The sequence below is a fragment of the Scyliorhinus canicula genome, chromosome 4 (genome assembly GCF_902713615.1).
Source record: "Scyliorhinus canicula chromosome 4, sScyCan1.1, whole genome shotgun sequence".
Taxonomy (NCBI): domain Eukaryota; kingdom Metazoa; phylum Chordata; class Chondrichthyes; order Carcharhiniformes; family Scyliorhinidae; genus Scyliorhinus; species Scyliorhinus canicula.
The window spans coordinates 104022200-104049206 of NC_052149.1; the positions used below are offsets into that span (position 1 = coordinate 104022200).

The following is a 27007-nucleotide window of genomic DNA, read 5'->3' on the forward strand; positions in this document are numbered from 1 at the left end:
TGCACCATAAATGAGGGAAGATGTTGACGAATGGTCAGAACTGGATACTAGGGTGCAGGCATTAGAGTTTTTATCGAGCTTAAGGTTACGGGGTGTGGGATGGAAGCATGGCCCAGAAAACATTGAATAAGTAAAGACTGTTTTATTGGAAAGATTAGCTGAGGGTGATGTTCATTGCTTGTGAATTTGTGTTAAAGGCGTATTGAAGCGGAGTCGGAGGAGTTTTCCTCTGCTTTCCTCAGTGTGCCATGATGTGCCTGAAGAAGGAGCCGTGCTCCGAAAGCTCGTGTTTGAAACAAACCTGTTGGACTTTAACCTGGTGTTGTAAGACTTCTTACCTTCCTCAGTGTGCCAATTGATTGTGATTATTACTGGTATCTAGTAACCAAATTAAGAAGTTCTCCATTTTTCTGCACAGATATCCACTCCTGCTCACAATGATACTTTTATTTAAAAGCACACATTGAAGTGGCAATTGATGTTTTTCAGTAAATACTGCTCCTGATGTCGGAGCAACTGTCACATGTGTGCTCCTTCAATTAATATTGTATCCAATGTTTTCTTCATATGGCTTCTCTTATTTCTTATGAAGAATTCTTGGAAATTAATGGATGGGTATATAATCATGTTTTGGAAGTCAGGTTCGATGAATGCTGGATGAAATAGCAGTAATTATCCAGAAAGAAAGAAGCATGAGTAGGTTTCAACTATTTATTGCCTCTGGATCACTTTTGTCCTCCTTTTACTTAGTATTTTGATGAGTATTATCACTAAAGTCAGCTGTATTTTTACAGTAAGGGTAGTGTCTGAAATGAACACTGGACATTTAAGGGCTGAAGCACATGGTTTCAGTAACACTCCAATAAAGATTCCTGTGCATCTCATTTGTGATTTAATGCTGACATTTGAGTACCTAACCTAGGCAAATATTTCATTTGTCACTAACATCATACTCTTTTTGTTCAGCACAAAGTTCATAGAAAATATTGAGGTTATTTGTTCGGAAAGAAGGAACAAAGAGCCACCTTTATTTTAGAAAATGGGTTTTTTGTGTTTTTAACAGATGTAACTTTCACAAATCAAGAAATGGCAATGGTTTGGCAATCGGTCCTTCCTCAAACGGGAATTTGTAATTCAGGGGACAAAGTAAAAGATTTGCAGGAATTAATCGGTACATCCTCAGCTTAAAATAATCATGTTGTAAAGTTGTTTATATTCCCAATGTATTTTTCAACAGGATACGCTTTTCCACTTTGTTTTTTTACCTGACTGGGGGTTGAGGGTGAGGGCATGTAATGCACTGTTATCTTTAAGGATGGTGGTTAGTTTCTTGTTTGTATGATTTGTGTGATATAGGCCTTTTGAAGAGAGGACAGCAATGATTGGTATTGATCCTACCAGCAGTAATATGGCTCATCATCCAGGGGAAAGTAGCATCACAGGTACAGCTCCAAAGTCGACGAAAGATGTAACTGGAAAGAAAAGAGAAGAATCCAAATCAGCTAAGAAACCAAAAGAGAAGCCTGATGCTCTGTCACAGTTTGATTTGAACAACTATGCTAGTGAGTACTATTTGTCAGCATTTGACTGTAGGTTGTCTCAACAGTTTCTGAACCTCCTAAATATATTTATATGTTTTATTCATTATAATGGGCTTATTAATCAAGTGATGGACCATCTTTCCTCTGATAGTGAGAATCCTTTTATGTTACTTTAAAGGTGGCTGCTATCAAATTCCCAAATTAGGAAGCTGAATTAGAGATTAGTTGATGCCATAATGGGGGCCTGTAGGTTTATGATCTTTCAGATCGCTCAATTTTTAGTCTTGGCTGTGCCACCATGGGAGAGTATCACTTTATTGCCAGTGATTTCTCCATAGGGAGGAAACATTGAGGCGAGTTATCCCTGGGTAACTGTCTCTGAGTGACTGGTTTGCAATTAAGAATTGATCTGACAGAAGGCTTTTTCCCTGCCTCTAGCTTAGTTACATAATACTGTGGTTTGGAGTCCCCCTATTTTTCAGTGTAAGCAGATAGCCCTTGCTTTTTCCTATGTAAAATGCTTTTGTTTTCCTGGTGACTGGCAAATTCTTGCTCCTCGGTTGTGGAAGCAATCGTTTTATTCTGACATTCTGGAGAGTAATGTCTGCTGTCACAAATGCAAATCAAGGTGGTGATGCTGCTGATTCATTTGTCATTATAGGTGTGGTGATCATTGATGATCACCCAGAGGTGACGACTGTTGAAGACTCGCAGTGTAACACAACTGATGATGGATTTACTGAAGTTGTGTCAAAGAAACAACAGAAGCGCCTACAAGATGAAGAGCGCAGAAAGAAGGAGGAGCAAGTTGTCCAGGTGACATTAAAATAATATTCAGATTTATATGAAGAGTATTTACTTTTTTGAATGCATAGGGAGGAATATTCATGCCTTGCCAAACAAGTGCCAAACAATGAACATCTGCAATAAGAAAAAGTAGCCATTACTGACACAAAATGGCATTATACCCACTATCAAATCTGTGATCAACATTGAGGGGCAGGGGTGGGGAGTTGCCTACAACCTTAACTAGAAACTTGGCTGGATTAGTGGGATGGCTATAAGCAGGTAAGAAGCTGTGCGTTCTGTGACACATGGCTCGTATCCTCCTGGTTGATTGGCACTCTGTTCCCCACTTCCAATTTTTTATTATTTTTTTCAGTTATTCACTACCACCAATACCAATTAGATAATTATAGGCCAATCAATCTGAATTCGGTGGTGGGCAAATTATTAGAATCAAATCTTGAGAGACGGGATAAACTGCCACTTAGAAAGGAACAGATTAATCAGGTTCTGTTTGGAAAAAATTATGTTTTCCTAATTTAATCCAATATTTTGAGGAAATAACAGGAGGATTGATGAAGGTGGTGTACAAAGAACAAAAAAAAGTACAGCACAGGAACAGGCCCTTCGGCCCTCCAATCCTGTGCCGACCATGCTGCCCGTCTAAACTAAACTCTTCTACACTTCCGGGGTCCGTATCCCTCTATTCCCATCCTATTCATGTATTTGCCATGATGCCCTTAAATGTCACTATCGTCCCTGCTTCCACCACTTCCTCCGGCAGCGAGTTCCAGGCACCCACTACCCTCTGTGTAGAAAAACGTACCTCATACATCTCCTCTAAACCTTGCCCCTCCCACCTTAAACCTATGCCCCCTAGTAATTGACCCCTCTACCCTGGGAAAAAGTCTCTGACTATCCACTCTGTCAATGCCCCTCATAATTTTGTAGTCCCATATTAAGTCGCCCCTCAACCTCCTTCATTCCAGTGAGAACAAACCAAGTTTATTCAACTCCTCCTCCTAGCTATTGCCCTCCATACCAGGCAACATCCTGGTAAATCTCTTCTGCACCCTCTCTAAAGCCTCCACATCCTTCTGGTAGTGTGGCGACCAAAATTGAACGCTATGCTCCAAGTGTGGCGTAACTAAGATTCTATACAGCTGCAACATGACTTGCCAATTTTTATACTCAATGCCCCAGCCAATGAAGGCAAGTATGCCTTCTTGACTACCTTCTCCACCTGTGTTGCCCCTTTAGTGACCTGTGGACCTGTACAACAAGATCTCCCTGACTGTCAATACTCTTGAGGGTTCTACCATTCACTGTATAATCCCTACCTGTATTAGACCTTCCAAAATGCATCACCTAGTGAGTGAGGCACTGCCGGTAATACTTTGAAGGCTGAAGCTTTTTACAAGAAGTAGTTCCATTCTTTGGAAGAATTGCAGCAGGTTTTACCTGGGTGCTGACTTTCATGCATGTAGACATTCAAATGTAGCTGACCCTTTCCCCGCATGAATGGCAAGTGTCAAATTCAACCCTTTCACGGTGGCACTCTGGTTCGCACAGCAGATGTGGGGTCATCTAGCAAACTTGCCTGCTGCGACAGAAAAACCTCAGTGACCTTTCGAGATCTGCCAGCTGAGTGTCTAACCATTTCAGCGATAGACCTAATAGAACGGTGTAAAATAGCACCAGTGTGGTGTTGACTACTGTGCTGCCCAAGTATAAAAGGCAGCGTGATGATGATGCCACTCTGCCTGGAATGGGGGTTGATGGGCAGTGGAGGGGAGGGTATGGTACTGTAGCACCTGTCAGCTGGCAGAGAGTACTGACAAAATATTAACATCTGACAAACCCCAAATTGGTCACCCATTTGAAGGTAGTGCAGCACAGTCATGACAATGTTCTTTTTACACTTTCAGGAGTAGGTGGTGCACAATGACAGAGAATGATCCAGGACCAGAGGTGGCTAGACAACAATGGCTTTCCTCACCCTGCTAGGGGAGGTAGTCCTGGGACTGGAGCCATTCCTTTGGCAGAGGTTGGATGAAGACTCCAGGCTCATAGATTTCTTCTGTGAACGGTGTTTCAAAGGATTTGTGAAGAGGAAGAGGGGATGGGTGGTGAGAGGGTTGGGGAGGTGCAGGGTGGTGGGAACAGGAGAGACTGCCAGGAAGATGACATTGGTTTTGTCTGTGGAGGCTCAAACAATTGAGGGATGATGGTTGCGCCTGAATGTGGAGGAAATTTCAACATTGCCTACAATCTCCTAATGGTCCCTGTGTGTGTCCTGAACTCAGCTTGAATAATGATGATGCCCTCCATTCTATGTTGTTGACATAGATTTTAGTAAGGCATTTGAGTAGGTTCCACATGATAGACTGGCCAGAAAAGCAGAAGGTTCCACATGATAGACTGGTCAGAAAAGCAGAAGCCCATGGGATGCAGGGGAATGTGGCACACTGGATCCAAAATTGGCTCAGTGACAGGAAACAGAAGAGTCACGGTTTATAGATGTTTTTGTGAATGGAAAACTATTTCCACAGGGCTCAGTGTTGGATCTCTTGCTGTTTGTTATTTATATTAATGATTTGGACTTAAATGTAGGTGGCAATGATTGACATTTGTAGATGACACAAAAAGTTAGATAGTGAAACGGATAGCTCTTGTCTCCAGAATGAAATAAATTATTTGGTCGTTTGTGCAGAAAAGTGATGAAATTCAATCCAGAGAAGTGTGACGTAATGAATTTGGGGAGGGCAACCACAGCTAGGGAATACACTATAAGTGGGAGGATATTGAGGGGTTTGGGAAGTGAGGTGACTTAGATTGCATGTCCACAGGTCCCTGAAAATGTCAGGACAGGTGGATAAGGTGGTAAAGAAAACATGTGGAATGCTTTCCTTTATTAGACGAAATAGAATATAATGCAGGGATGTAATGATGGAAATATACAAAACACTGGCTTCACTACAGCTACAATACAGTAGTCCCCCGTTATACCGCGCTCCGCAATACCGCGGTTCGCGATATACCGCGGGGGGGGCTGATGGACCCCAACTGTCAGTTGTGTCAATTTCAGCGGCCGGCTCCGGAGAAGGAAGCTGCTCTCACTGAAATAATCAGCCGGCCGCTGAAATTGACACTGCCCGCTGCGCGCTCCCTCCAATCCAACTTTTAAGTTTTAATGTTTCTGATTGGAGGGAGAGAGCAGTGGGCAGTGTCAATTTCAGCTGATTGTTTCAGTGAGAGAGCAGCTTCCCTCTCCGGATCAAAGTGAGCCGGCCGCTGAAATTGACACTGCCGGCTGCTCTCTCCCTCCAATCAGAAACATTAAAACTTAAAAGTTGGATTGGAGGGAGAGAGCAGCAGGCAGTGTCAATTTCAGCGGCCGGCTCACTTTGATCCGGGGGGGGGGGCGGGTGTGGGGGGGGGGGAGAAGAAGGGGGGCGGCTGTTGGGGTGGGAGGGGGGGCGGTGTGTTGGGGGGGGAGAGGAGGGGGGGCGGGTGTTGGAGGGGGGAGAGGAGGGGGGCGGGTGTTGGAGGGGGGGGAGAGGAGGGGGGGGCGGGGTGTTGGAGGGGGGAGAGGAGGGGGGGCGGGTGTTGGAGGGGGGAGAGGAGGGGGGGCGGGTGTTGGAGGGGGGAGAGGAGGGGGGGGCGGGTGTTGGAGGGGGGAGAGGAGGGGGGGGCGGGTGTTGGAGGGGGGAGAGGAGGGGGGGGTGGGTGTTGGGGGGAGAGGAGGGGGGCGGGTGTTGGAGGGGGGAGAGGAGGGGGGGCGGGTGTTGGAGGGGGGAGAGGAGGGGGACGGGTGTTGGAGGGGGGAGAGGAGGGGGGGGCGGGGTGTTGGAGGGGGGAGAGGAGGGGGGCGGGTGTTGGAGGGGGGAGAGGAGGGGGGGCGAGTGTTGGAGGGGGGAGAGGAGGGGGGGCGGTGTTGGAGGGGGGAGAGGAGGGGGGCGGGTGTTGGAGGGGGGAGAGGAGGGGGGGCGGGTGATGGAGGGGGGAGAGGAGGGGGCGGGTGTTGGAGGGGGGAGAGGAGGGGGGCGGGTGTTGGAGGGGGGAGAGGAGGGGGGGCGGGTGTTGGAGGGGGGAGGAGGGGGGGCGGGTGTTGGAGGGGGGAGAGGAGGGGGGGGCGGGGTGTGGGGGGGGGAGAGGAGGGGGGGAGGGGGGAGAGGAGGGGGGGCGGGTGTTGGTGGGGGGGGCGGGTGTTGGAGGGGGGAGAGGAGGGGGGGGGCGGGTGTTGGAGGGGGGAGAGGAGGGGGGGGGGGGGTGGAGGGGGGAGAGGAGGGGGGGCGGGGTTGGAGGGGGGGGAGGAGGGGGGGCGGGTGTTGGAGGGGGGAGAGGAGGGGGGGCGGGTGATGGAGGGGGGGAGAGGAGGGGGGCGGGTGTTGGAGGGGGGAGAGGAGGGGGGCGGGTGTTGGAGGGGGGAGAGGAGGGGGGGCGGGTGTTGGAGGGGGGAGGAGGGGGGGCGGGTGTTGGAGGGGGGAGAGGAGGGGGGGGGGGTGTTGGAGGGGGGAGAGGAGGGGGGGCGGGTGTTGGAGGGGGGAGAGGAGGGGGAAGGGGGGAGAGGGGGAGAGGAGGGGGGGCGGGTGTGTGGAGGGGGGGGCGGGGTGTTGGAGGGGGGAGAGGAGGGGGGGCGGGTGTTGGAGGGGGGAGAGGAGGGGGGGCGGGTGTTGGAGGGGGGAGAGGAGGGGGGCGGGTGTTGGAGGGGGGGAGAGGAGGGGGGGCGGGTGTTGGAGGGGGGAGAGGAGGGGGGGCGGGTGTTGGAGGGGGAGAGGAGGGGGGCGGGTGTTGGAGGGGGGAGAGGAGGGGGGCGGGTGTTGGAGGGGGGAGAGGAGGGGGGGCGGGTGTTGGAGGGGGGAGAGGAGGGGGGGCGGGTGTTGGAGGGGGGAGAGGGGGGGGGGGCGGGTGTTGGAGGGGGGAGGGGAGGGGGGGCGGGTGTTGGAGGGGGGAGAGGAGGGGGGGCGGGTGTTGGAGGGGGAGAGGAGGGGGGGCGGGTGTTGGAGGGGGGAGAGGAGGGGGGGCGGGTGTTGGGGGGGGGAGGAGGGGGGGGCGGGTGTTGGGGGGGGGGGGGGAGGGGGGGCGGGTGTTGGGGGGGGAGAGGAGGGGGGGCGGGTGTTGGGGGGGAGAGGAGGGGGGGCGGGTGTTGGGGGGGAGAGGAGGGGGGGCGGGTGTTGGGGGGGAGAGGAGGGGGGGCGGGTGTTGGGGGGGGAGAGGAGGGGGGGCGGGTGTTGGGGGGGGAGAGGAGGGGGGGGCGGGTGTTGGGGGGGGGAGAGGAGGGGGGGGCGGGTGTTGGGGGGGAGAGGAGGGGGGGCGGGTGTTGGGAGGGGAGAGGAGGGGGGGCGGGTGTTGGGAGGGGAGAGGAGGGGGGGCGGGTGTTGGGAGGGGAGAGGAGGGGGGGCGGGTGTTGGGAGGGGAGAGGAGGGGGGGCGGGTGTGGGGGGGACCCCCCCTGCGGGTGTGGGGGGGACCCCCCCTGCGGGTGTGGGGGGGACCCCCCCTGCGGGTGTGGGGGGGACCCCCCCTGCGGGTGTGGGGGGACCCCCCCTGCGGGTGTGGGGGGACCCCCCCTGCGGGTGTGGGGGGGACCCCCCCTGCGGGTGTTGGGGGATAGAGGAGGGCCCTGCGGGTGTTGGGGGACGGGGGAGGAGAGGGGGGGGGGAGGGGGCGAGCCGGAGGGTGTGAGGTGGGTGGGGTGGGGGGGGAGGGGAGAGGAGAGGAGGAGACAGAGCCCAGTGGGTGTTGGGGGAGAGGAGGAGACAGAGCCCAGTGGGTGTTGGGGGAGAGGAGGAGACAGAGCCCAGTGGGTGTTGGGGGAGAGGAGGAGACAGAGCCCAGTGGGTGTTGGGGGAGAGGGGGCGAGCCGGAGGGTGTGGGGGGGGAGAGGGGTCTAGTTGGAGGATGTGGGGGCGAACCGGAGGGTGTGGGGGGAGAGGGGGCGATCCGGAGGGTGTGGGGGGAGAGGGGTCTAGTTGGAGGATGTGGGGGGAGAGGGGGCAAGCCGGAGGGAAAAAAAAGAAATTGACACTGCCGGCTGCTCTCTCCCTCCAATCAGAAACATTAAAACTTAAAAGTTGGATTGGAGGGAGAGAGCAGCGGGCAGTGTCAATTTCAGCGGCCGGCTGATTATTTCACTGAGAGCAGCTTTTCTCCGGATCAAAGTGAGCCGGCCGCTGAAATTTTAATTGGATCCACGATGGGGGTTTTAAATTTATTTTAAAATCTATGCTAGCGCTTCCCATTGTGAGTCTACGGGGGTCTGACCTCTCCCCCCCCCCCCCGCCCCCCCGTAGACTCTCAATGGGAAGCGCTAGCATAGATTTTAAAATAAATTTAAAACCCCCATCGTGGATATCCGCGGCTCGGTTACAACGCGGGTGGGGGTCTTGGACCCCAACACCTGCGTTATAAAGAGGGACTACTGTATTGTGTACAGTTCTGTTTGCCACATTACAGAAAGAACATAATTACCCTGGAGCAAGTACAAAGGAGATTTACAAGAATGTTGTCAGGGATTGAAAATTGCAGCTATGAGTAACGATTGGATAGGATGGGGTTTTTCGTGGAACTGAGGTGGCTGAAGGTGACCTGATTGATTGGGCATGAGGGGCTTAGATAGAGTAGACAAAGATGCCGTGTTTCCCCTAACAGAGAAGTCGATTACCAGGGAGCACAGATTTAAGGTGATTGGTAGAAGAATTAGAGGGAATGTTGGGAAAAACTTTTATGTATGTGTGGATGTTTGGAATGCATCCACCGGGTTTGGTGGTGGATGCAGAAACCCTCAACTCATTTAAAAGGCGCATCTACACCTATTGTTATAACCTGCAGGTACTGGAAAGTGGGATGAGAATGGGCAGCTCGTTTTTTTTCCTTTCCAGCCAGCACGGACACAATTGGCTGAATGGTCACTTTCTGTGCTGTAACATTTCTATGGTTCTAGCTGAATTGTGAACCATCAACAAGATGCATCCGTGTAGCTTTTCCTGAGCTGCTTCAGTATCCCTTTCCAAGCCCACTTTCTCTACTACTAAGACGGATGCATACTGACTTGAAATATGTTGGTATTACTTCAATGTTAGGTTACAATCTGACCTATAACACTGTGGGTGTACCTATACCACACAGACTGCAGCAGTTCAAGCAAGCATCTTCTTGGGCACAAATTAGGGATGTACATTAAATGTTGGCTTCACTAGTGTTACTAGCCCACGAGTGAGTTGAACAGTAAACTGTAGTCTTACCTATTTGTGGGAATTAATGAAACTTGCTGAGACTGCAAATTCCCACCATTATCTCTTCCATTCAAAATGCTGTGAAATTTTAAATGGCACATATCCTATGTCGATTACAATTTTCATATCTAAACCATGTGATCATTTAATATTTCTAAGCTACTCTTCAGTGAATTAACAAATGCAGGTACTTAATTAATTCCAGGCCAATTTTGTGGAAGTGTGCCACAACTTCAAAAATTTTAGCTCTTTGAACAAAACGGTTCAATCCGTACGTATTGGTACAGTAGTTAGAATATTTCATTTAGTTTTTAAATCTACATCAGATGCTGCGATATATTGCTTTGATGTCTTGCTAAATTGATTTCCAAAATAATATTCTGCTCTGATGCATTACTATTGACTATGCTATACACTAGTTTGCAGGGTTTGTGATTTTTCTGAATCGTAATGAATTACCAAATAGAAACTGCATCTGCTAAAACCATTTTCATGAATATTACATTTTAAAACTGAACTTAGTACCAGTAAAAAAAAAAGTAATAAAGTGCTATAGTTCCCTCCATGAGCATTGTATAAGTTGTTAAGTAATCTAGTGTCATATATTAAATGTTAAATCAAATTGTGCATGCTCAAATAAAGAACTGCAACATTGATCAGAAGTTGGCTCTGTCCAATATATTATCTGCACTGATTGCATGTAGCTAAGAAAGCTATTCTGGTGTTTTAATAGTTTGCACGCAGTACCATTGATATTTGTATATGTATGCATATTGATAAATGTTATTTATAATGCATTTGGCTGTTCTTGCAGAATTGGAACAAAAAGAACGTGAATGAGAAGGGGAGAGGCCAGAGTTCTAAACTGCCTCCACGATTTGCAAAAAAGCAACAACAGGCAGCCCAACAAGCTCAAGTGCAGACACCAACGTCAGTCCAGTCACAGGTTCAACCCCAGCAACAGGCTGGGACCTTGACTTCAGCTACAGTTGCAACTCAAGATCCAGCACAAATTCCAGTCCCTGCTCCAACAACATCTCCAGTTGAAGATCCCATTGCAGTTCAAGAACCATCCAAGGTGCAGGGAGGAAGTGGTGCATCAGAAAATAATGCAGAGTGTTCCGATTCAGGCACAGCAATGGCTCCTTCACAGACTCACAGCACATCAGAAGCAGAGCTGTGGGACAACAAGATGAGTTCATCCGCTGTGCTTTCTGATATCACCACAAAATGTTAGTATGAGCTATGTTTTCTTTGAACTATTCATCATTTTATTTCTTGCCTATTTTTGTTTTTTTGCATGTGTTACTTAGAATCGCAAGAGGCTCTCTTTGCTTTATTCGCTTTTTCAAAAAGCTGTTGTTATAACCTCATTTCTTTGCTATTTCTCCATATCCTTCATATTTTTCAGATATTTATCCACTTTCCTTATAAAAAGTTTTTATTGGTTATGCTTCCAATATTTGTTTCTACGCAAGTAAATTTCTCCTAACCCTTTTTCTTCTGGCTCAGTTACTGGCTCAGTGGCTAATGGAAATAGCTCTTCCTATTAAAAGTTCCTAGTGGGGCTAGTTTATGTCCACTTTGGTAAGTGCAGACCTTGATTCCTTTCTGTATCCTGACTGGCTTCGATAATGAAAACCTGACTACTAGGTAGTCATGGTAGGGGATAGACTGACATGCCTCTGGCATTCCTTTGGCCTTTGTATTCAGCAATTTGTCATTGTGCTTTTTACAAATATATACTTGTAATATCATTAATTATCCCATGCGATTACTGGCTGTAAAGGTTCATCTGTCCACCCCTTGCAAGAACTGACTCTGCACCCAACTCGCATTAAATCTCCCACATGCTTTTTCAGAACAAAGATTACTTTTATAAAGACATTAGAGACATAAGTTTATGCTATTACTTAAAGTTGGCTAATGCTAGAAATTGACTCAAAAGTTAGAATTTTTAAAAAGCATTGTAGAGTACCCAATTATTTTTCTTCCAATTAAGGGGCAATTTATTGTGGCCAATCGACCTACCCTGCATATCTTTGGGTTGCGGGGGTGAAACTCGCGCAGACACAGGGAGAATGTGCAAACTCCACATGGACGGTGATCGAACCCAGGCCCTCGATGCCATAAGGCAGCAGTGCCACTGTGTCACCATGCTACCCGCTAAATTAGAATTACTGCCTATTTTTGTAAATGTGATTAAAGTTGCTGGAAGCCCAATAACTCTGATAGCACATTTCCTCTGCTCACGGTATTTGCATCCCAAGGATTGTTTTATTACTTGAGCTTGACTGCATATTATAAAGAAAACATGAACAACAGTTAGTGATGCCACGGAACTGCTAATCTGGGAAGAATACTGCAACTCTGAGAATAAAACAGTTGCAAGTCTGTTATGCATTTACAACCGAAGAATACAAAATTGTAAAAAGGCTTTTCTTTCGGAAAATGCGAAACTATAATGGAAAATTGCTGTAATTCTACTTGTCTTTTTGCAGTGGGACCCGTTAGTTCTCCACAGCCTCCACCTGTCAGTGCATGGAATAAGCCCTTGACTTCTTTTGGGTCTTCCCCAACACCTGAGGTAAGTGCTATTATTTCATAGAATCATAGAACAGTGCAGAAGGGGGTCATTCGGCCCATTGATTCTGCACCGGCCCTTCGAATAAGCACTCCACCCATGTCCGCTCCTCTGACCACCCGGCTTACTCAAAGACCCCTCCCACCCGACTTACTCTTCCATCGGGTAGGAGATACAAAAGTCTGAGAACACGCACAAACAGATTCAAAAACGGCTTCTTCCCTGCTGTTACCAGACTTTAAACCACCCTCTTATGGACTAACCTGATTAATACTACACTCCTGTATGTTTCACCCGATGCCGATGTCTATGTAATTGCATTGTGCACCTTGTGTTACCCTATTATGTATTTTCTTTTTATTTTCTTTTATTTTCATGAACTAAATGATCTGTTTGAGCGGCCCGCAGAAAAATACTTTTCACTGAACCTCGGTACACGTGACAATAAACAAATCTAATCCAATCCGATTCTATCCCTGTAACCCCATAACCTAACCTGCATATCCGTGGACACTACAGGGCAATTTATCAGGGCGAATCCACCTAACCTGCACGTCTTTGGAATGAGAAGAAAACGGAGCACGCAGAGAAAACCCTCGCAGACATGGGGAGAACGTACAAACTCCACTCAGTGACCAAGGCTGGAATTGAACTCAGATCCCTGGCGCTTTGAGGCAGCAGCACTTGCCACTGTGCCGCCCTAGTAATGAGATGGATTTTTAAAAAATATTACTCTTGGTGCTTCAGTCTTCAAATTGAACTGCATCACTTTTGAACTGGCAGCACCAAATTTTTACTACAGCAAAAAGACATTCAATTCACTTTAAATGCTCAACAGGTCAGGTAGCATTCAGGAGAGAAATAAATTAACATTTCTGTCAATGGCCTTTTATCAGAATTGAAAAATGTTAGGGATGTTACAATTCCAAGGCACAGGGGAAGAGTAGATCAAAAGAGAAGTCTGTGATAGAGATTAAATGGGGTAATGTAAATTGTAATGTGATATGATGGATCATGAGGAGGTGTAAAGAGGAATGTCAAATTCTCCTATACAGCAGCTAATTGGGACTTCTGGTGGCGGCAGGTAGGAGGAGGTCGCACGTTAGCGGGCTCCCACTCGAGACTTTATTTTTTGGAGTTTGATGCCTGGTCCCAGGGGCAATTTTTGATTAAATAAGTGCAGGAAGACATAAAGAAGAAAGATGTCCAAATCCCAAAGAAAAACTGCCATGAAATAGGCAGCCAATGAAGGTTCGCTGTCGAGTGGAAGGATCGGCTCAGGAACTGGAAGGAAGACTGAGGCTGGGTCACCGGGTGAGGCCGCACTGCAAATGGCGGGGGGGGGGACACAACGACTATGTATGTTAATGGTCACTGGCGATTCCTGATACCTTTGTTTTTTTTTTATTTAATGTTTATGTTATCATGCAGGCTGTTGTTTGGGGGTTAGTGGGAGGTTGGGATCATAGAGCATACAGTGCAGAAGGAGGCCATTCAGCCCATCAAGTCTGCATCGACCCACTTAAGCCCTCACTTCCACCCTATCCCCGTAACCCAATAACCCCTCCTAACCTTTTTGGACACTAGGCAATTTAGCATGGCCAATCCACCTAACCTGCACATCTTTGGACTGTGGGAGGAAACCCGTGCAGATTCCGCACAGACAGTGACCCAGCGGGGAATTGAACCTGGGACCCTGGCGCTGTGAAGCCACAGTGCTGCCTCTTGCGCTACCATGCTGCCCACGATCGTTGTCGTTAAGAAGGGGATTGACATTGTATTCGTTACCGTTTACTGTTCGTTGGTGGGTGTAAATTTTGAAGAAAATGTGAAAAAGGAGAATAAAAACATATTTTTTTAAAAAAGCAACTAATCAAAAGATGGGGTTAACAGTAACTGTTGAACTCATTGCATCTGGAAGGCACAAGATGCTGTTCTCGAGCTTATGTTGAACTTCACTGAAACAGCGTAGAAGACTGAAAATAGAGAAGTGGGAGTGGAGCAGAGAATTTAAATGACAGGTGACCACCAACTGGGGTCATGCTTGTGAACTGAATAGAGATGTTCTGCAAAATTGGTATTTGGCCTTCGCAATGTAGAGGAAACATGTCATAAGCAGTGAATACAGTGTATAAATTGAAAGCAGTACAAGTAAATCACTGCTTCGCCTGGAAGGAATGTTTGGGATCCTGGATGGTGAATCGGCAGGTGTTTATAATATTTTTGCTATTACTATCTGCACATGCTCTTGACTCATTGTGTCACAATGTTATCTCCTTTACTCCTTGCACTTTATAATCCCGTTGTCACTTAATCTCACTTTTTTGTTCTTGTTTTTCCAGTTCTAACTGAAGGCCATTGATCTCAAACATTAACTCTGTTTCTCTCTCCTCAAATGCTCGCTAACCTACTGAGTATTTCCGGCATCTTCTGTTTTTAATCATCATTTTAACTGCCCAGTTCAAACTGCAGTTCACCTGGTCAGAAGCAAGCATTATCTTGTCTGGTTGCGCTCAAGAACAGAACTGTTCTTTCTGCACTTAAAATATAACCGTTTAACAGAAAGAGGCGAGAGTATCTGTATCAATATTTTAATCAACTCCAAATATCCCGTAACCTATTTGAACATTTGACACTATATTGGATTTATACTCCATGCTACACTGAATAATCAATGCAAAGCTGCTTGCACAGGGATCCTCTACCACTTGTCAACAAAGTCCAATTGGAATCCTCTGAAATTGAAATCTAAGCTCCTTCTATATTTAATTTGATGAATTTTATTCTCCCATAAGATCTGGGTGATTTGAAAAAGTGATGAAAAATGCGGTTTTTGTCAGTTGTCCCCATGGTACTCTATGTACCTACACCCTTTTCAGAAGGGGTCACAGGTAATGATGAATAATGAGATCCCCAGCAGTTAATCTCTCCGTTGCTGGCTGGCCACAAGCCCAGAGGGCAATTATATCACCCTGACTAAAACCAAGGATCAATTGCTGGTCTGGCTCAGTACCACACTCGGGCACACTCATCACTGCACTAACACATTGAGACACTTTTATAACATTCTAAGCATCTTTATTATTTACTAACCATGGAATGCTTTTTGTCAAACAGGAAGAAAATGCCAATCTTTAGTACTGAAATAATAATGCAAAAAAAAAAAAAAAAAAAAAAATTCTATTGAGCTATTTCTTAGTAATGAGTACCATTCCAAATCTGGTCTGCAAGATTTTATTTTCACACTTGGTTCAATATTGTACCTCTGATCATTATCCTTTATTGATTGTGCTAAGCACCAGAAAATCTCTGCAAAACATTATTAAAACTTTGTGAGGTGAATGAGTTGTTTCAAAATATTGGTTTGTTGTTTCTTAAATATTTGTTTGCACTTAGGCAAACGTTACAAGTTAGCAAAACCAAGGCTTTTCTTAACCTACTTTTATTTTTTATCCTGGGTTTTCCTTGATGAGCTTCAAGTTCGAGTAAATGAATCAGTTACCTGCCTTGTCGAACTTGTGCTATATATCTAAATTTAGGTCATTGAAATGGCTGCAGGTTATAATGTGTAATTCATTAATATTCCTCACTGTGATTTAGAATGTTGATCAGGAATTGTTGATTAATGCAGTTGTCCAATGTAACTGCATAAATAATGCTTTCCACTCTCATTTTTAGGGAACAGCTTCCAGTCAGGAAAGTGGAATTGAGCTTGCCATTGATTCAGATCAGTTGACTGCACCAAAAAGTAACACCAGCACCACCTTAACAGCCACAACCACCACCACTACTGCTACAGATGCAGCAGAGTGTGAGGTGGCCCTAACAGAAAAAACAGTTGAGAATAAGTTACTAGAGCCAAAAGAGCAGAGGCAGAAGCAGCCTCGTGCAGGTCCGATCAAAGCACAAAAGGTAAACCACCCTTCCACTGTAATTTTCTGGGGAAATTATGGAGAGTTAAAGCACATGCTATCTATCATCGGTGTCTAAATTATCTAGTTTATGGTGAGAGATCTGCCCCTTGATTTGGTGAATTGCTGAATAATTTGTTGTGTTAGCTCACAAAAATGAAAATGCGAGAGTTTCAAGAAATTGCCGCAATTACACTAATTAACCGTTAGAGCAAATTAAGACTGATACTTGACTGTCTTAAATATCTTAATAATGTAGAGGTTTAGGCTCCTGCAATGCTACTCGACCTTTCTAGCCCAGATGGGGGGCAATTGAAACAAGTCTCAATCCTGTAGTAGTAAATGGTTCTTGGATATTTTAAAAATAAATTTTAAGAATTACTTTTGTCACTTTTTTCCCCCTTAACCAGACTTTCTCTCTTTCTGTGCCTAACAACTCTAACCCACGCTCCTCTTCCATGATCCTATGTTTCTTTCTCGGTCCTTAAATCTCATTTGCTAAGGAGATAGATTGATGGTTCCGCTGTTCACAGCTATGCTGCAGAAAAATTATTTACAGGTTCCCTCCATCCCACCAAACTGCACAAACACGAGAATTGTTATCCAATAGGTGGTGTCGACCAACAAAATGGTGCATACCCAGACTTAAGTACATCTCCTTGATTATGTAAGAGGCTATTGGGGATTTGTAATATTCATTTAGAATCACAGAATCACTACACTGAAGAAGGAGTCTATTCGGCCCATCAAACTTGCACTGACCCTCTGAAAGAGCACCCTACCCAGGCCCACACCGCCTCCCTATCCCCATAACCCCACCTACATTTTGGGCACTAAGGGGCAATTTAGCATGGCCAATCCTCCTAACCTGCACATCTTTAGAGGAAACTGGAGCACCCAGAGGAAACCCACGCAGACATGGGGAGAACGTGTAAATTCTGGAACTTGATGGGATGTGGTAGGAGGGGCTGGGAAGAAGGGGAGGTGAGAGGAGGAGAAGAGACAACCAGTCATACTAACAGCTTCCGCTTCTGCATCCTATTCCTAGCTTCCAGACCTGAGCCCAGTGGAGGACAAAGAACATAAACCCGGTCCTATTGGGAAGGAGCGCTCAATGAAAAACAGGAAAGCCAAAGACGTACAGCAAATAGAAACAGAAGGAAAAGACGAGCCTCCGGATGGTACTGTCGGGAGCCCAGAGCCTGCAGTAACACAGGAGTCTAAGGTGGTAACTGAATTGAGCACTGAGGCCAAGACCATTATCTCTGTGCCAACACCAGAATTTGAAGAAAATTCAAAGGTAATTTTTTAAAATGTTGTTCGTTAAATTGTAATTACGATTATATGTGCCAAAATACTTTTCGTTTTATTCTACCACATAACCTCTTTATTAATGGCTTTATAAACCAAAGGCTGTCAGTTAGTTAACATTATAAAATTACCATTTTCTCCTATGTAATTTCTGTCAATATTTATCGATTAAATAATGTAGAATCAAAGCTTTCCACAGACTGTGCATGCCTTTAAGTATGTGTCAGATTAATGTCTGCCATTTGAAAAATTGCAGTTTGATCTTTGGGAACAAATCAGTTAACTGATCTCCACCCACGATACTCACAGGAGTACTATAAGTAGTTTGCCTTAAGAATGGGGGGGGGGGGGGGGGGGATACCCAAGGCACCTTCCAACCTCAAATGCTGGCTACTACTGTCTCCACACCCGCAGTGCCACCACCACCACTGGGCTCATGGAATGGCAGAGGCACCGTTCTCCCCTGAATTGTACCGCAGCAAGCGGCTGCGTCCATCCGCCCCCACGCCCCTGTTCCAACAGGACTTTCTTAACCTGTCCACACAAACCACGAGACCAACAAAATTAACTTTCCTAAAGAATGATTTTTGGGATGAAGATCAAGAGGTTCTGAAAAAAGATAAAAGCCTCAGGAGCACCATCAGTTTCACTGTCTGCACCCGCCCTGGCAGCGGCAGCACATCCCACCTCATGAATCCTTCCCTTATCTGTTCTACCAACTGCGCCAGATGCAATTTGTGAAGTTGTTCCCATCCCCGCGCCACCTGGATACCCAAATATCTGAAACTCGCCCCCACCACCTTTAAGAGCAGCTCATCTCCTCTCCTGCCCCCTGGCCTTGATCATGAAGACCTCACTCTTCCCCATGTTTAGCTTGTATCCGGAAAACCGGCCAAACTCCTCTAAAATATCCATAAATCCCCCAATACCTCCCAGTGGGTCCGAAATATAATGCAACAAGTCGTCTGCATATGGAAAGACCATGCACAATCCCTCTCCAACTCCTTGACGCTCTAAGCGCCATTGCCAATAGCTCTATTGCTAAGGCAAAAAGCAGCGGGGCGAGTGGGCTCCCCTGCCTTGTCCCACAGTGCAGCCCGAAGTGCCCAAACCGTCCGTACACTTTCCACAGATACTCCCACTCCACCCAATCGACCGCCTTCTCCATGTTCACAGCAACTGCTACCTCCGCATCCTCTGGGGGCTTCATTTTCACATTCAGTAATCTCCTGACATTCACCGAGATTTGTCTCTCCTTCAACAATCCCGCCTCCTAAGCCTCTAAATACCTCCTATCCACCTGCAGAATCTCATTCACCAGCCTTGCCATCTCTGCTCGCTCCACCTTTTCCCTATGTGCCCAGATTGATATAACCCGTTTTCCCCCCCCGTCCCCCAACCACTGTCTTGAACGCTTCCTATAGTGTGGCGGCCGATACCTCACCTGTGTTGTTTAGTTCCACACATCCCCAAATGGTGGCCCTCACTCACTCGCACACATTCTCATCTGCCAGCAGCCCTACATCCAGTCTCCACTGCGGGCGCTGAGTACGCCCCAAACCACTTGCAAGTCCATCTAGTGCGGTGCGTGGTCCGTACGATCAATTCCAGCTTTTAACGGTTCCAATGCCTTGGTTTTCCTGGACTTCCTTCCTCTGCCGGATGAAATTCTCATTAAAGAAGTCCACCAATTGCTCCGTTGACCACTGGGGAGACAGGGCTGGCCCTTTACCCTCCACCAGCTTCACCTGTGGCGCAGAAAGAATTTATTGCTCCTACAGCTCCCTCCTTCTCAATCCAGTTCTGGTCCGTGGATCCATCCACCAGTGGCGTTTTAACTTCCCTCGACCACCTCTACACCTTTTCCCACCAAAACATCAGTCCAACAAATGGGGAACAGGACCAAAAGAAAACTGTCTTGAACGGGAGCTGCCAAATGTGCGACCACTCACTCCATGGCCGCCACTGGACTATTTGAACTTGTTCTTCTAACCATAGTTCGTATGTGGCTGGTCTAGTTCAATTTCTAGTCAATGGTAACTCGCGCCTAGGTGGATGCTGAAGCTCCATGGTATGTAGCCCAAAAAGACGAGACGATTGATATTCTGACTCTTAACTAAAACAGTATAAGCTGGATTTCTGAAATGGGTGTAATTTGATTTTTATAAAAGCATGAATAGTCCAGATATTTTTTGGTGTTGTCATTTCTTGTGCTCTCAAATATGTCGCATGATCACTTCAATATTTAAAACTGAATATGTGCAAATTCAAATTTTAGGAATCCATGACTGATTATACAGCACATTCCTCATCACTGTCAGATTCTGTGTCATCTGACAGTTGCAAAATAGAAGATTCCCTGGTGAACAATGTAAGTAAGCCAATATTGAGTACATTTTTATTTTCTTGGGCATTGTGAGTGTAGTTCCACTTCACCAACATTTATGATCTGATGAACATTATCTAAGTAATGGGCTTTAAGCTGCAACCCATCATTTAGGTCATTCAGGTAATCGTATTGCCAGGTTAAATATATCATGGCTGTAATCTTAATGGGAAGAACAGAAATATTTATACACAATAATAATGGCTGCTTGCATTTGCTGTAATACATTTGAAATATTGACTTCTTTTAAAGTTTTACTTATTTGAACTAAAGTGGCCTAAATGCATTTTAAATCTTCCCACTCCCTAAGCACTTTCCAGAAACTTGTTGTTGTTATGGGCCAGGATTTAGAAAACTCCAAAGTATATCATGGAGTTCACCTGACCTACAACTATTTATTGATTTTGGTTACAACGAGCACAAGGGCCTGCCTTTCAGGTGTTATTCAACAGAGGCCTTAAGCACTTTTAATCAAAAACAAGCTTTATTCTACAAATTTAGTTGACATTTTTGTAAACATGCACAGTAAGCATTTTTATCAACTACAAACAAATACCCCACACAGCTACAGTAATCTATGTATCACCCTTAATAAATTTCCCCCTTTAACTGTTCCAATTTAATAACAAGATCCCATAAACCAGGAACCCCTTTTCAAAGATGTGGCCCAACACACTCGACTCTTGTTATCTTTAAGACTTGGTATGGATAAACCTGTTTCCTTTCCAGAACAGCAGGTTTGGATTCTTTCCAGAAAACAGTTATCACTTTTAAGTTATCAAGTAATCTGGAAACAGCTTTTAAACTGCAGATAGAGAGACACTTCTTTCCAACCTGTGCAATACAAAACCAGGTCAAACTCAAAGCGAAAGTAAAACTCAGCCACAGCCAGCTCCGCCCACACAATGACACCACTGAACCCATGCGATAAGACAAAAGCATTTATTAACGGGACAGTCCCATGACAGTGCCCATAATTTTGAACCATTGAAAATTAATCCTGAAACCTGCATTGTTTAGTTCCACCACAGTCCTCTTGTATAATTGGGATAAGGATAATTCTTGTAGTAAAGTGCTAAATATAATTATTAGTTCAGGAGTTTTCTGAGCTTGTTTGGATACTGCAGTTTTTTTAGTTCTAGTGAGAGTGTGATGTGTGTTGCCTGCATTTCAGGTGTCCCTGCCCCACACCCTTCCCATCCCCAGGAGGGAGACTCTACAACAGAGCTCCAGCCTGACACCAGTCTCTCCCGCCACTGTCGACTTCACCCTCAAGGTATGTACTTGATCCCTCTAGGGGTATTTTGATGTGCAAGGAGAGAGCTGGGTGTGATGCATTATATACATTGTTTTACCCTACATTTTGCCTTCCATCACCCCTCTACCTAAATATCCCATGTCCATTACACTTGTCATGGTCTGTAATGGTGGCTACTCTTAATATTTCTACTTAGCTGGTGTATGTTTTATGGCTGAAGAACAGAAATATACAAGGCAATGATACTTTATCCAAAGTAAAAATACTTTGTGCACTTAGTGCTAGGAGTGCTCCTAGCTGCTATTTCAATTTAAACTGCTATTGCAAGTGTTGCGCAGTCATCTGCAAAGTGCCTTGTAAGTTTGCTTCTGTGTTGTCGGTAATTGCCTAATACAGTGCACTGCTTGTCGAACACATTTGTCAAGCAGCTGTATTTGTTTGTCTTTTATGAATTACTTTTCTCAAGAATTCCAGGTGACATTATGTGGCTTGGTTATCAGTGCCCAGCAGTGGTGAGAATTAATTTTCTTGATTTCATAGAAACATGGACATGCTGGAGTAGGCCGTTGGAGCCTGCTCCACTATTCATTTCCATCATGGCTGATCATCCAACTTAGTTACCTGTTCCCGCATCTCTCTTTCTCCCCCCCCCCCCCCCCCCCCCCACATCCCAAATCTTTTAATCCCTTTAACTCCTTGAAAACAGTGTTTTAGGTGTTTTAGCCTCAACTGCTTTCTGTGGCAGAGAATGGATCCCAGGTTCGAGTCCCCTCTGGGTCACTGTCTGTGCGGAGTCTGCACGTTCTCCCAGTGTCTGCGGGGGTTTCCTCCAGGTGCTCCGGTTTCCTCCCACAGTTCAAAGACGTGCTGGTTAGCTGGATTGACCATGATCAATTGCCCTTAGTAACCAAAAAGGTTAGGAGTTATTGGGTTATGGGGATAGGGTAGAAGTGGGGACTTAAGTGGGTCGGTGCAGACTCGATGGGCCGAATGGCCTCCTTCTGCACTGTATGTTCTAAGAATTCCATGGGCTCACCACTCTGGGTGAAGAAATTTCTCCTCCTCTCAGTACTAAATGGTTTGCCCCATACCCTTAGACTGTGAACCTGGTTATGGAATCTCTCGCCATTTGGAACATCCTTCCTGCATTTACCCTCTCTAGTCATGTTAGAATTTGATAGGTTTCTATGAGATTCCCCCTCATTCTTTGAAAACCAGCAAATATAATCCTAACTGACTCATTCTTTCATATATCAGTCCTGCCACCCCAGCAATCAATCTGGTAAACCTTCGCTGCACTCCCTCTATAGCCAGAACATCCTTCCTCAGATACGGAGACCAAAACTGCACACAATATTCCGGGTGTGGTCTCACCAAGGCCCTCTATAATTGCAGCAAGACACCCCTGCTCCTGTACACTAATCCTCTCGCAATGAAGGCCAGCATAGTATTTACTTCTTCAATACCTGTTGCACCAACCTGCTTATTTCAACAACTGATATACAAGGGCACCCAGGTCTCGTTGCACATTGCCCTGTCTCATATAATATAAAACCAAATTACTGCTGATGCTGGAATCTGAAACAAAAACTGAAATTGCTGGACAATCTCAGCAGGTCTGACAGCATCTGTGGAGAGAAAAGGAGCTAACGTTTGGAGCCTGGATGACTCTTTGTCAAAGCGCGCTCTCAATCTATGACTATTCAGATCTGCCTGTCTGTTTTTGACCAAAATGGATAATCTCACATTTATTCAAAATATACTGCAGCTGCCATGTTTTTGCCCACTCACTCAACTTGTGCAAATCACACTGAAGCATCTCTGCACCCTCTTCACAGCTCAACTGACTGCCCAGCTTGTGTGACCACCTGCAAGTTTGGTGATATTATGTTTAGTTCCCTCATCCAGAGAATACAATATATTCATATTGTGAATATGTATTGTGAATATGGGCCCCAACACTGATCCCTGCAGTAAACCACTAATCATCGCCTGCCATTTGGAAACGGACCCATTTATTCCTCCTCTTGTTTCCTACCTGCCAACCAGTTTTCTATCCACCTCAATACACTATCCTAATCCCATGTGCTTTAATTTTACATGATAATTACTTACGTGGGGCTTTGTCAAATGTATTTTGAAAGTCCAGGTAAACCACATCCACTGGCTCACCATTGTCAACTCTACTGGTTACATTTTCTCTAAGAACTCCAAGAGATTTGTCGAGCATTATTTTCCTTTCAGAAATCCATGCTGACTCTGTCCAATCCTGCCGCTGTTTTCCAGATGCTCTGCTATTAAATCATTTGTGACGGACTCTAGCATTTTCCCCAATACCGACGTCCGTCTGATCTATAATTCCCCGTTTTTCCTCTAATTCCATTTTTAGATTGTGCAGTTACATTAGCTACCCTCCAATCTGCAGGAACTGTTCGAGTCTCTAAAATCTTGGGACGGTGACCACCAATTCATCCAGTATTTCCCGGGCTACTTAAATACTCTACGATGTAGATTATCAGCCAATGGAGATTTATCCACTTTCAATCCCATCCATTTCCCCAACAACATTTCCCTACTAATACTGATTTCCTTCAGTTCCTTCCTCACTAAACCCTGTACTCCCCAACATTCTGGTACTTTATTTGTTCCCTCCTTTGTGAAGACAGAACCAGTAAGTATTTTGTTGGTCAGCCATTTCTTTGTTCCCCATTATAAATTCCTCTGTTTCAATCTTTTCTCAGTTTTAATGTTCTCTGCAAGCTTACGCTTGTACTTTTATTTTCTCCTTCTTAATCAATCCCCACTGCTCCATTCCCCATGTCTGTTTTTTCTGGCCAATTTGTATGCCTCTTCCCTGGACCTCATACAATCTCTAATTTCCTTTGTAAGCCATGGCTTGGCTACCTTTCCCGTTTTAGTTTTGCGCCAGACAGGAATGAATCTTAGAATCCCTACAGTGCAGAAGGTGGCTATTTGGCCCATCGAGTCTGCACTGACCATTTGGAAGAGCGTACCACCCTCTCCATCCTAATCACCCAACCCCACCTAAACTGCACATCCTGGGACACTTAAGTGGCAACTGATCATGGCCAATCCACCTAATCTGCACATTTTTGGACTGTGGGAGGAAACTGGCGCATCTGGAGGAAACCCACGCCAATGTGGGGAGAAAGTGAAAATGCCAAACAGTCCCACGGCCAGAATTGAATCCGGGTCCCCGTGCTGTGAGGCAGCAGTGCTAACCACTGTGCTCACCCGTGTTGCAGTTCACCCATGAGCACTTTGAATGTTTGCCATTGCCCATCCACCTTCATCCCTTTAAATAACATTCCCCAATCCATCATAGTCAACTTTTGCCTCATACCATCATAGTTTCTTTTGTTAAGATTCAGGACTGTGGTCTCAGAATCAACAGCATCACACTCCATCTTGATGAAGAATTCTACCATATTGTGGTCACTCATCCCCAAGGGACCTCGCACAACTAGCATCCCCAAGTGGCCTCGCACCTCGAGATTGAAAATTATTACATTATCATTACGCAATACCCAGGCTATGATGGCCGGTTCTCCAGTTGGTTCCTCCACGTACTGGTCCAGAAAACCATTCCGTATACAATCGAGGAATTCCTCTTCTATGGTATTATTACTAATTTGATTTGCCCAATCTATATGCAGATTAAAGTCACCCATAATTATAGATGCTCCTTTATCACACGCATCTCTAATTTCCTGTTCAATGTCACTCCCAACATCACTGTAATTTGAGGATCGATAAACAACCCACAGGAACGGTTTGTCCCCCTGGTGTTTCGCAGCTCTACCTATACAGATTCCACATCATCTGAGCTAATATTCTTCCTCACTATTACGTTAATTTCCTCTTTAACCGACGATGCACCCCACTACCGTTTCCCTTTGTCTGCCCTTCCTAAATATTGAATACTCCTGGATGTTCAGTTCCCATCCATGGTCACCCTACAGCCATGTCTGTGTAAATCCGGCTATATCATACCCATTTATATCTCTTTGCACGATTAATTCATCCACTTAATTTTGAATGCTCCGCATATTAAGGCACAAAGCCTGAAAGCTTGTCTTTTTTAACATTTCTTGTCTCGTTCACTGTGGCCCTGTTTGATTCTGGCCCTTGATTTCTCTGCCTATCACTTTTATTATTCTCTTTTCTGTCATTTGTTCTTGTGCATGTTTCCCCCTCTGATCCTTGCACAGGTTCCTATCCCCCTGCTATTGTTGTTTAAACCCTTCCCAGCCATACTAGCTAACACTCGCACTAGGATATCTGCCCAGTTTGGTTGCAATGTCCCAGGAATCTGAAACCCTCCCCCTCACACCATCTCTTCAGCCGTGTATTCATCTGATATATCCTGCTGTTTCTGCTCTGACTAGCACGTGGCACTGGTGGAAATCCTGAGATCACTACCGTTTGAGGTCCTACTTTTCAACTTCCCATATTCTGTTTTAGGACCTCATTCCTTTTTTTACCATGACGTTTGTACCAATGTGTACCACGACCACCTGCTTTTCACCAACCCCCTCCATGATGTCCTGTACCCACTGTGAGACATCCTTGACCCTAGCACTAGTGAGACAATATACTATCCTGGAGTCTCGTTTGCAGTCACAGAAATGCCCATCTATTTCCCTTACAATTGAATCCTCTATAACTATTGCATTCCCACACTTTTTACTCCCTGTGCAGCAGAGCCAACTGTGGTGCAACAAATTTGGCTGTTGCAACTTTCCCCTGGGGGCCATTTCCCTCAACCGTATCCAGAGCGGTACATCTGTTTTGCAGTGAAATGGCCACACATGATTCCTGCACTGCCTGCCTAGCCCTCTTGCTCTGCCTGGTGGTCACCCATTCCCTTCCTGCCTGTGAAGTCTTAGCCTGTGTTGTGACCACTCCTCTATATATGTGCTATCCAAGGTATTCTCTGCATCACAGAAGCTCCACAATGTCCCCAGCTGCTGCTCCAGCTTTGAAACCCAGGTTTCCAGGAGCTAGACCTGGAGACACTTCCTGCATGCTTGCTAAATTGCCCCTTAATTGGGAAAAAATAATTGGGTATTCTAAATTTCTTTAAAAAAAAGGAATGGCATGACAAATGGAGGTGAGACAGCAATGAGAGCGAGAAATGATAGATGAGAGAATACGGTAACATTAACAATATGGTACATAAAACTTCAGCAATGGTTCATGCTTGTTGCAAGCCTTGAATTTGTGTGCCTTCACTCACTTGGTATTGTAGAGAAATCTGCAGTCCGAATGAAATCTTAGTCACTTCTGTACATTCTTCCTCGTTTGCTTAACATTCATATTTAAATGAGCTTTCACTCAAATGATAAGCATGCTCTTTTAACCTTTCCTAGGAGGTACTGAAATTTATATGTTTGCAATTTGAATAATTAATTTCCTTTTGATATCTCTCCTGTTTTGTACCAGGAACAAGTTTTGAAGCTTTACCTGTTCAATATTGTTCTTAAATCATGCAGTTCATAATTTAGTATTTAAAGCTGTGTGCTTTTTTCGTAATCCCCTGATAGCCAAGGAAGTGAAATGGCGCTACATTTGGCTGCAATTCCTCTGGTTTCAGGAAGGATAAAGTCAACCAAAGTCATTTTACTATGTAGTGGCTTGTAGTGACTCGTACTGTAAGTACAAGTGGCTAATGGGTGTGGACAAAACCGGGATGCATTGTGATGTGCTCGACTGCCAGTCAGTCTGCCAGCACTTGGCTTATGTATTTAATAACCATGTGTGCGAGGTACTAAGAGGGTACCTGTTAGCTTTTGTGAGGAGAAAGAAAATAGAGCATCAACAAGTCTGAATTTTGTGAATCTTCACTGTTTCGTTTGCAGTTGGCACCCAGCCCTCAAGTGTTTTGGTATTAAATCATTTAATCCAATTGAGACCCATCAGTACCAGCAACTAGATTTAATGACTGCAAAACCTGCCACCATGCCGTTCCA

General features: G+C 45.8%; 1 protein-coding gene across 7 annotated transcripts in view; it reads left to right on the forward strand.

Moving 5' to 3' along the window:
- prrc2c (proline-rich coiled-coil 2C) overlaps nt 1–27007 on the forward strand; it is a 126434-nt gene that overhangs the window by 86987 nt on the left and 12440 nt on the right. For 6 of the 7 annotated variants that reach the window (XM_038794946.1, XM_038794942.1, XM_038794943.1 and 3 more), the window contains exons 17-24: nt 1357–1562; nt 2203–2357; nt 10379–10796; nt 12066–12151; nt 15827–16060; nt 17108–17359; nt 19649–19741; nt 20931–21032. In XM_038794946.1, the coding sequence (XP_038650874.1) occupies nt 1357–1562; nt 2203–2357; nt 10379–10796; nt 12066–12151; nt 15827–16060; nt 17108–17359; nt 19649–19741; nt 20931–21032 (1546 nt within the window). The remainder of the gene's footprint in view (nt 1–1356; nt 1563–2202; nt 2358–10378; nt 10797–12065; nt 12152–15826; nt 16061–17107; nt 17360–19648; nt 19742–20930; nt 21033–27007) is intronic. The other variant, XM_038794945.1, reaches the window with a different exon arrangement.